Genomic DNA, 11,285 nt, shown 5'->3' on the forward strand with positions numbered 1-11,285 from the left:
GTTAACACTCAATCGGTTCATATTACCATAAAAACTAAACAGTTATCTATAGTCGGTCCTATAGATATTTAACAATTTTTTCAGTCTTCATTTTCACTAACTAAAACAAAAAAATAATGAGGGTGGCAAAATTGCCTAAATTTGCGTAAAATATGGCATATTTGGCCTATTGATTGTGAAAAAGTGCATGGGGGACAAAGCTAAGATTGGGTGGACCATGCCCCCCCCCCGGGCCGCCACTGTTCACCCAGCAAACACAATTATATATCTTTTAGGCCTTAAGGGATCTGGTATGAGCGTTTGGACAGAATTTTTTGGGGACATGAGAGCACATCAAACAAATCAAATGATATCAAATACCAAATTCGATATGTCTGATGTGCTCTCATGTTCCCCCAAAAAATACCGTCCAAACGCTCATACCAGAGCCCTTAAAAACTTTTTTCCAATAGGTTATCATTATACAAATGTATTGGTTCTAGTTTGGAAATAACATGCTTATTTTTATAAGCGGTGTTCGGGAATCTTGCGTTAAAAAGCTGCACAACCAGCTTTGGGACCGTTCAATATTTACGCCAGGGGTGGTATACGGGAATCAGATTTTTTTGGGGGTTGGGGGGATCTTGAGGCGGAATCTGATTTTTTTACTTGAACCATGAAGGGGAATTTTAAGTTTTATATTAAAAGGAGAAAAAGAGGAAAACAAGGTGGGAATCCGAAAATTTTGAGTGGACACTAGGGGAACGCAAATGTTTTTTTTGTCGATTTTTTTTTGGTCAACGCGCCCATGCACCCCTGGCGCAAATATTGAATGGTCCTTTGTTTTTGTTAATTCGGGTATATGCTAAATGCAAATATTTTGAATTCCATCAACCTCAAAAAGGACCTTTAAAATGACCTATTAGATCATAATTTATACACATAGGGACAAAATTAAACATGCGCCAAATTCACTCAAAACAATATCAAAATTATTGGTCTGATCCTAGGGATAACAAAAATGCAACATTTTTGTGCATAGGGCATGCAGTTATTAAGTTATGGGGCATAACTGAATATATATAAAGAGGAATTAAAAAACTAACATTGTTTTCGTTAAAGAGTTCACATAAAAATTAAGGTAATTGTTCCTCAAGTTTATGGGATAAATGAAAATAAAGTTCAGAAGATAGGTAATATAAATACAAAAGCCATTCAATCCTGACTTTTTAAATCGTTGCTGTGTATAAACATACTAAGCAGACATCATTGCAGATATATCAACACAAAATTCTGGACCACTGGTTTCATATACAATACTACTCTTTTAATGTCTTTGATACATAGGAACTAGAAATGTGTGTATATGTATAAGGGACTGTATAATAATTATGAGCCCTGGGGAGGGTAAAATTGGGGGGGAGAAAATTTTGGCAAGCCGAAAAGGGGGGGGGAAGCAATTTTTGGCAAGCCGTTTGGAAATTTTATCCCCGGGGGCTCATAATTATTGCACAGCCCCTAAATATTCTGTTAATCAATCACCATGCTCATTTCTTTGTAAAATGATCTGATATTCATACCTATCACATAAGAAATATAAATATGTAAAATCAAACAAGAAATAAGAAAGTATTCACTGATCATTCAATTAGGACTATGCGCACACTGTTTATGGAATTCCCTTAATGATAACCTTAAGGTGGTACTTGAGGCATTTTGGAAGTGTTCTATTCATGTTTTAAACAGATTGAGTAGGGCAATTTGAAATTTCACCCTTGTGCTGACCTTTGATTGACCCTACCCACTTACGGGCATGTTTTAATCTTTAATTTTGAAAACCTCTTGAATTTAAGACCTCTATAAAAGTTGATTGGGTCAGTCTTGGGCCCGGGTCCTGAGAGATGCAAAACTAGTGCTGCTAGCTCCCAGGCTAAAATAATACTGATATCAGAACCCTGAAAATGTCCAATTCACTTAGAAAATGACACACATTGTAACAAATAACTTGAATATCACATATTTATTATCATTTCCAAATTTAAGTATTTTTACAACTATAATACACATTTTGTACACTTTGTATAATATTTACATCCGCACAGTTTCAGATCTCATTAATTTACTGTATACGCTGAAATTTTCGTGTTGGTTTTACTTGAGCGAATTTCACGGATTAGTATGTGCCCGCGAAAATAATAACCTGCGAATATGTTAAAATGAAGAATATGTATCTTATTATATAAGTTGCCAACAACCGTGAATTTAACACCTCGCGAAATTGTCAGTGATACTCGAAACCGCGAAAATATCTGTACACGAAAATATTGGCGTATACAGTACTGCACTTATATTTAGAATGGTGTTAAAAAACCCTGATCAGAAATGTATGGGGGGACATAAAATGGTTAACTTTCATTTTAATGTTGATTGAATGGTGAAAATTACAAAAGTTGTCAACAGAAATGTTTTTAATGTATGCAATTTCAACACATGATTTTAATATAATATATTTCGTCGGTCGCAACACATAGTGGCGTACGTGAAGGACAAAAAACGTCTCCGAGCAAAACATTTTTGAAGGATATGCTACTAGTAACAGAGTCGATACTCCTCCACTGTTATTTCTCAGTGGCCCAATTCCATTTGAAATTGAAGTTTAAGGTTCAAACTATAACACTGCATCGTTAATAGTAAACAAGAAATAACTATTATAGGATAATAGCTAGCTCTAAACCTGTACGCCACTATGTGAAACGGAAAGTTTGAAAAATCACTCTACGCCACTATGTGTTGCGACTGACGATTTGAAAGATATTTTTTAAAACTGAACTACAAGGGAATAAAATGTTGTACATGTAAGCTATTTTTAATTATAGAATAAAGGTATTGTTCTGAGCCACTGTCATTCATCTATCGTTTCGTATAACACAGGCGATATTATTTTCAAGTTGGACATTGGACAAGGTGAAAAAGAGTTAACACCAAAAATAATGATGTCGCCTGTGTTATATGAGACGATACATGCACAACAGCAGCTAAAAACAAAATCTTTATTCTCATTCTTAAACACTTCAATTGAAATAAAAAATATTAATCATACGTATACCAAATTTTTAATCAAATTAAATCCTGCATTTTACAAGGAATGACCGAGGTCTTAAAATTGATCTGTTCTGTTGTTGCTGTGCTATTCTGATTGGTTCAAATAACACATAATCGCGTATGTGTATCGCGTTGAGGCGCACACGCTGAACCATTTTATATTGTGTCATATAACACGGCTAAGAACCAGTAAGATTGCAGGAACTTTTTCAAGTGTTTAAGAATGACCATTATACAAAAAAATTGTTGCTTGGCAAAATAATTATTTGCTTGTCCACAAAACCTCATAAGCACATACGTGCATGTATTGCCTCGATGTGCTAAACTGTGTTATATTGTGTCATACAACACAGCTAAGAACCAGTAAGATTACAGGAACTTTCTCAAATGTTTAAGAATGACCATAGGTAAAAAAACTGCATGGCAAAAAAATTGTTTCCTTGTCCATAGAACCTCTAACATGCATTGAAATATTTGGATAGCTCACTAAAGTATCACTTCATAAATGATAAACTGTTTAGATTTAGAAATGTGAAGAAACTGGCTAAGAACTTTGTTAAAATTTTTTGTTATAATTCAGGACATCAACATTCTAAAAAACAACAGAAAAAAACACACCATTTCTCAGACATTGCAAAAATTAGGGTCTGTGTTCTTTTGTATAGTAGAATCTTTTTCCTGATTTTAGAGGACAAGCAAACCATTTTTTTTTGCCTTTTGGGAGTAGCCAGTAGCGGATTTGGTCGGTCTACATGATGTCACTTGTGATAGATTGCTTTGGTTGTTTTTACCCAGATTTGATTGTTCCATCTCATGCTCTCTGACATGTAGGGGACACAAATATCTCTTGGTGAAACAATTCCAAAAGTTTGATTTCTTATCAGGGGAATAGGTTACTCCAAAAAATTACGAAAGAAAAGGCAAATTGATATTTTCTATGTGGAGAAAATGAACTGGAACCTGCATTTTTAATCTAGTTATGAATAAATCTTTAACAAATCTGAAATATTGTTTGCTTCATTTTTTAAATAATTTTTAATTCCTATTTTTTATTTTGTAGATATGCCTTCAACTTCTATACAGAGGAAGTCGATATCTAGTAGACACAACAGCAGGATTGTAGTTAGGACATTTTTAGTGCTGGGTGGCATTTGATGAAAATCTTGCATATTTGGCCATTTGTTGTCAAAATTGATCAAATTCTTGACTAATTCAACAAAATTGTGCAATTTTGGACTCTTGAGTGGTGGGCTCCAATGCCAAAATTGCAGTTGAGTGGTTGGCTCCAAAACTGAGTGGTGCGCTCTGCCGCCCACCACAGCTACAACTCTGCACAACAGTTTTTAAAACATTTTTCAAAATTTGTCAAAATGTTTTTAAAATAACATTTATGCAAGCATCAATTTCAAGCTTAAACCTACCCACTTCAAGCCGTGACATGTTATTGACGTTGATTGGATGCCGATGACTGAGGTCATATTTTTGTTGATCTCAATCCTCGGCAAGTGACATCGATATAATATGCCAAGGCTTGAGGTGGGTAGGTTCAAGCTTTAAATTAACGCTTGCAATATTTGCTAGGAAACTTCAATTTCCCTATTCACTCCAATGCAAAGTTTCACTCCATGTCCGGGGAGTAAGACTGACAGATGGAACAAAAGTCCGGATATCTGAATATTCATCTAATTGAGCGACTTGCAACCATCATATATCCAGTGGATTCAATCCAAATTCTAGAAGTTTCTGTTTGTTAACCATATGAATGTGTGTTGCTTCGTCATGCCATCTCTTCTTTGCCACATCGAGTTTTCGCACCAGGTTATCCAAAGCTTCCTGATAAAATAAAGAGAATTATAAATTTCATGTTACTTTCATCAACTAAAGAGAGAACTTAACATATTGATATTGGGTTATTGATTCCAGTTGAAATCCATACACCCCCTATGGAAGACATGGCCTTAATCTTCAACACAGGGGGTATAGATTTCAAATGGGGTCACCCATTCAGGTACATTTGAAATTCATACTCCCTGTGTGAAAGATTAAGGACACATCCCCCAACCCCTTGCCTATAATTCTAGTTGAAATGCATACACCCCCTATGGGAGACATGGCCTTAATCTTCAACACAGGGGGTATAGATTTCAAATGGGGTCACCCATTCAGGTAACCCCATTTGAAATTCACACTCCTGTGTGGAAGATCAAGGTAATGTCTTCCACAGGGGGTGTATGGATTTCAACTGTACTAGCCTATTGAACATACCATTGAAAACATGTGAAAGGTGGCCATTGTGACATAGAGATACAGGCAAAAAAGTGGGGAGTAAAAAACAATACAACACATAATATAATTAGCTCAATCGATAAGGCGTTCGACTATGGTGCGAGAGGTTGCGGGTTCGAACCCTGGTGTTGCCTAGTATGCTCTCGTGGAACAATTGAGTTAGCTGGAAATTCCCCTGAACAAGGAACTCACTGCTAATTTGTCTTGTTGTAACCCGTACGAAACTCGGGGAGCTGATCCTGGTTGCGATGGTTATTTGTGGTATGCCTATAGGGTGTGCGCTCTTGAAACAGCAAAAGTCCCTGAATTGTTGTTTAATGGTTTATGGAATGATGTGAGGCCATAGTGGTCAGCGACAACATGTAAAGTGTGCTGAGGCTTGTGGATCAACGTCTAGGCGTTGTGCCTGTGCGTAGCGCACTATAAATCACTGCGCTTTTTTTTTCTTTCTTTTTTTAATTGGCATTGTAAAAACATTTCAACAAAGTTCATAAGAAAAAGGCTTCAAAATAACTTTACCAACTTTCTTGTGCTGCCCAAATTGACCCATGTACTCTTGAAATTCAGGTGCACTGTTGTTTATCAACGTGAGTATGAGGTGCATTTAAAAAGTTGTATCACATTCGCAATGGGAAATTGTTTTGGAGTGCTGAAAGTGACACGATCTGATCCACTCAGGCCAAATTTTGCCAATTTTAAAATTAGAGGGCTATCACTTTCTTCAGGGGGGTCATAAATATTTGTAAAAATAGTAGGGGTCATAAAATGTTTGGTGACAAAAATGTAGGTCATCACAAGATGACCAGAGATATAGTGTGTTTATTTAATTTAAAAAGACTGATTACAACACAATTTTAGCCTGTTTAGGGGGGTAAGGTGTATGAGGGGGGGGGTCATAAAATTTGTGTTGCCGAAATTTTATTGATTTATTTTATATATATTTTTAATAGATTTATTTTATATACAACCTAAAAGTACAGAATTTGCACTTAAATTTAAGCTTCCGCTCTCCCCACGGTGCATTAAGAATTGTTTAAATCAGAGTACTTACATGTAGCATAACTTCAAATGAATGTTCCATGGTACGTATTCTCTCCTGTAGGTCAGCGATAGTGGTATCTTTTTCTTTGGTAATGGTTTCCTTCTCCACCTGTGTTGCTTTCAGCTTCTGCTCAGTTTTAGCTATTTATAATGAGAGAAAGGGAATTGAATTGTTACATGATGAAACAAAAACCAAATTGTAATCAGTTCTATGCAGTCCTCCATCATCAAAGAGTTAAGGGGTTCACCTACAATCAAGTGCACATTTCGCTGCGACACTTGTTCATATTTCGCGCCCTCTGTTCAATAAAACCTGTCATAAGAAGTTCACCATATGATATTTTACTTGTATAGTTTCCAACTATTTCGAATCCCTCCCTCCCCCACCAACCAATGTTGGAGCAAACATATAGCACATTTCAAAAATAATGCGTTTGGTATACAACATTGAAACAGGGGAGCGGGGACAGTCATTGAACTATGGAGGTGTCCCAGCAAATTTGCACTTGATTGTAGGTTTTATTATCATTGCGATATAGGACTTTTTATTTCTTTGAAGAGCAGGTACAGCAACTAGAGTTGGGCGACAATCACTTTTTTCCAAGTCTACAGCAAATAGTCAAGACTACGACTATAGTCAAAATGCCCCCCCAAAAAAAAAACCGGGCTGAATATCAACAAAACTGCGCAAATTTTGGCCAAACAAAATCCAGGAAATCAGTCAAAATCATCAAGAATCACACTCCGGCTACATAATCTTACCTAGCTGGCTTCTTGTTTTGAACAATTCAGCTTCAAGATGTCTGATTTTACCCTCCATTTCAGTGGCTACATAAACTTACCTAGCTGGCTTCTTGTTTTGGACAGTTCAGCTTCAAGATGACTGATTTTACCCTCCATTTCAGTGGCTACATAAACTTACCTAGCTGGCTTCTTGTTTTGGACAGTTCAGCTTCAAGATGTCTGATTTTACCCTCCATTTCAGTGGCTACATAAACTTACCTAGCTGGCTTCTTGTTTTGGACAGTTCAGCTTCAAGATGTCTGATTTTACCCTCCATTTCAGTGGCTACATAAAATTACCTAGTTGGCTTCTTGTTTTGGACAGTTCAGCTTCAAGATGTCTGATTTTACCCTCCATTTCAGTGGCTACATAAACTTACCTAGCTGGCTCCTTGTTTTGGACAGTTCAGCTTCAAGATGTCTGATTTTACCCTCCATTTCAGTGGCTACATAAACTTACCTAGTTGGCTTCTTGTTTTGGACAGTTCAGCTTCAAGATGTCTGATTTTACCCTCCATTTCAGTGGCTACATAAACTTACCTAGTTGGCTTCTTGTTTTGGACAGTTCAGCTTCAAGATGTCTGATTTTGCCCTCCATTTCAGTGGCTACATAAACTTACCTAGTTGGTTTCTTGTTTTGGACAGTTCAGCTTCAAGATGTCTGATTTTACCCTCCATTTCAGTGGCTACATAAACTTACCTAGTTGGCTTCTTGTTTTGGACAGTTCAGCTTCAAGATGTCTGATTTTACCCTCCATTTCAGTGGCTACATAAACTTACCTAGTTGGCTTCTTGTTTTGGACAGTTCAGCTTCAAGATGTCTGATTTTACCCTCCATTTCAGTGGCTACATAAACTTACCTAGTTGGCTTCTTCAGCTTCAAGATGTCTGATTTTACCCTCCATTTCAGTGGCTACATAATCTTACCTAGTTGGCTTCTTGTTTTGGACAGTTCAGCTTCAAGATGTCTGATTTTACCCTCCATTTCAGTGGCTACATAAACTTACCTAGTTGGCTTCTTGTTTTGGACAGTTCAGCTTCAAGATGTCTGATTTTACCCTCCATTTCAGTGGCTACATAAACTTACCTAGTTGGCTTCTTGTTTTGGACAGTTCAGCTTCAAGATGTCTGATTTTACCCTCCATTTCAGTGGCTACATAAACTTACCTAGTTGGCTTCTTCAGCTTCAAGATGTCTGATTTTACCCTCCATTTCAGTGGCTACATAATCTTACCTAGTTGGCTTCTTGTTTTGGACAGTTCAGCTTCAAGATGTCTGATTTTACCCTCCATTTCAGTCTGCATTGTCTTATATTGTCTGGTCATGTCTGAAATAAAACAATAAAGAGCATGGAATTAGCAAAGGTACTACTCCCTATTCCGGGGTACTCAGTACAAATGACCATACGGGACGTGCCGCAAACATGGGTAGCATTTTCAGCCTTCCGGTATATCAATGACCCCTTTTTCAAAGCCTATTTTGGTATATAAATGGGTCCTTTTTTTAAAATTTTCTCAATTTTTTCGGAAAACAGCCCAATTTTTCCTTAATCTAGCCAAAATTTTCCTAAAATTTTGGGAAAATTTGTAAAAACTAAGACAATTTTGGTTAAATTCGGCCAAAAATTTTGACTTTTGGTATATCAATGGGTCCAAATTTCTTGAAAATTGGTATATTTATGGGTCCACTTCCAAAATCTCAGCGGCACGTCCCTACCAAAAACAAACTTGAGTACACCCCCCCGGTCCCTATTCCAGGAAATAAGAGGCAAAATCATGTGTTTTAGGGCATTTTTTGTATGCTGTGACAATCAAGCTGAAAAACTTGTACATATACTAATTTCACATTATGCATTCTAAGTTTTGGAAAACAAATTTTCTAATCTTTTTCATAATCAACTATCAAAAATAACATAAAATTTTGAGCCAACTCTTAGCCTAAACTCAAGATTTTGAATGCATAGGCTTGTGCCATGTCTTAGAATTTTTTGACTACAATTGTAAGAAAACATGCAAAATTGGCACATTTTCCCTCAACTTGCAAAGATATTCAAATTTGACTTTTATTGCCAGTTACATGTAGAGCTATATAATTAAAGGATTGGGAAATTAGCTATGTTTCATTGTGGCAATACAGGATAATATTTTTATAAACCCCCAAAAATAGTGCTGTATTTTTCTGGAATACAGAAAATCACAAACATTTTTTTTAAAAGATTTTTTTCTCAAATGTTAAAAAACGTATTTGGAGCCAAAATACGCAAAAATAACACAACTGCTTATTCTTAGCAACCCTACCCACTTCACTTGCAACATGTTGGCATATTCTATGCAAGACTCAAAATTACAAATAACAGGAACCAACAAAATCAAATACATCATACAGACAGTGAACTGGACCACTGACAAGATAAGATTGACTTCAACGTACCTGAAGTTACATCTTTTTGGTCTATTTCGTGTTGTTCTAGATCTTGTTCGGCACCTCTCATTCTTGTCTTCCATTCTTCACTGTGTGATTGAGCTCTTCTTGCAAGCTCCTTACGATTGGCTGTAAAATAAAGACACGAGCTGATTGGTTATTTACAGGATATAATCATCTGATTGACCAATCAAAATACAGGGTTCTCGCACCATGAAGCCTTTAAAACTCAAGGACTTTTCAAAGACTTTCAAGGTCCAAAAGCATGATTTTCAAGGACTTACCACAACACAAAAATCATGATGAGGCATTGAGGCTCTCCATGCGGCACGAATTACCGTACACCGAAAGTGACAGTGCCTCTCCTCCCCAAATTTTGTCAAAATTATAGTTTAGGTAAAATTCCAATTTTCAAGGACTTTCAAGAACCTTGTGCAAATTTCCAGGACTTTCAAGGACAGTGGGAACTCTGAAAATATAGCTTCTAGAGTTTTTTGCGCTTCAGCCCTACTGATATCTCTGCATGATTGGCTCAATACATAATATAGCCCTCTTTGTATCCAATCAAAATGAACTTTTGCTTATAAATCAATGACTTTAGGTAACGATCCTGATGAATCTGTTTCGAAGCATGCATACATATGATCCCCCCTCTTTAGTGATAAGTGATATACCGCATTGGTCCGAGTAGGCCTATAGTCCCACCCGTTTTTTAGGTGAAAATTTTTCACAATTGGGGGGTGGGATTATACTCGAATTTAAAAAAAAATAATAAAAAATTTCAAGATGTTTTGTATTTTTAAGATGAAAATTGATAATTTGTAATGTCATACTCTATCAATGATATCAAAATGCATTGAATTTGAATGCATTTTGATATCCTTAATAGAGTATGACATGAATACAAAATATCAATTTTCATATTAAAAATACAAAACATCTTGAGTTTTTTAATATTTGTTTAGGTCAACCATGAATGATCCTAGCATCTAGGTCTAGGTCCAGGGACACTCCAAACCGATTTTTTTTTTTTTTTACAATTTCTGGAATTTTTGAAAAATGGGGGTGGGACTATACTCGAACGTGGGACTATACTCGGACGAATACGGTAATATAGAAATTGGTTCATTGTCTGTCTGTCTTGCATCTGTCTGGCTATCGTTATCTCGTCTTCTTATGCAGATCACCCACACTTACCTAAATGATCCTTCAGTGCCTCTATTTCATGCAGTGTTCTCTTGTATTTGTCTTCTATTGTTAATTCTGCATCTATAAAAAACAAGAAAATTCATCATATCATAATTTTTTTTAAATTTTTCCCATTTGAGCATCAATTGAATATACGAGGGGGTATCCAAAAGTTTTTGACATCACACAGAAGTGAAAGAGCTATACCGATGAAATTTTGCCAGTGTAATCACTGCTCCTTATGTACATTATGGTCCAAAAATGGTCTCATAAGTATGTTTACTTTCTTCACAGGTGGCGCTAGATGGGAAGTAGGCGCATAACCCTTTCGTGATAAGATCCTCCACTTTCTTGAGTTTTTTCACTGTGGCGCATCATCCGTAAGTGATGGACGCCCACTTTGTTCATCTGTGAGTGACATGTGGCCAGTTTGGAAATTCCTTTTTCAAAAAGTAATAGTGCCATATGATGGGCAATCATCACCGT

General features: G+C 36.4%; 1 protein-coding gene across 1 annotated transcript; it reads right to left on the reverse strand.

Moving 5' to 3' along the window:
• Positions 1-1,980: 1,980 nt before the first annotated feature.
• On the reverse strand, positions 1,981-10,900 carry LOC140156940 (dynein regulatory complex protein 12-like). The gene is made up of 5 exons (XM_072179983.1): positions 10,809-10,900; positions 9,621-9,740; positions 8,425-8,517; positions 6,419-6,549; positions 1,981-4,914 (listed from the first exon to the last, which is right to left on the reverse strand). Exons 2-5 carry the CDS (start codon positions 9,679-9,681, stop codon positions 4,786-4,788), a joined length of 414 nt encoding a protein of 137 aa, XP_072036084.1. The 5' UTR covers positions 9,682-9,740; positions 10,809-10,900; the 3' UTR covers positions 1,981-4,785.
• Between the last annotated feature and the right edge of the window lie 385 nt (positions 10,901-11,285).

This window comes from Amphiura filiformis, chromosome 7, assembly GCF_039555335.1.
Source record: "Amphiura filiformis chromosome 7, Afil_fr2py, whole genome shotgun sequence".
Classification (NCBI taxonomy): domain Eukaryota; kingdom Metazoa; phylum Echinodermata; class Ophiuroidea; order Amphilepidida; family Amphiuridae; genus Amphiura; species Amphiura filiformis.

What these genes read in the sequence shown, in the direction of transcription:
- LOC140156940 (XM_072179983.1), bottom strand. Translation starts at nt 9,681, where the DNA reads ATGAGAGGTGCCGAACAAGATCTAGAACAACACGAAATAGACCAAAAA. An exon ending in CAAAACAAGAAGCCAACTAG is followed by an intron (nt 6,550 to 8,424) that starts GTAAGATTATGT and finishes CATTATAAATAG; the next exon opens with CTAAAACTGAGCAGAAGCTG. An exon ending in CATTTGAAGTTATGCTACAT is followed by an intron (nt 4,915 to 6,418) that starts GTAAGTACTCTG and finishes TTATTTTATCAG; the next exon opens with GAAGCTTTGGATAACCTGGT.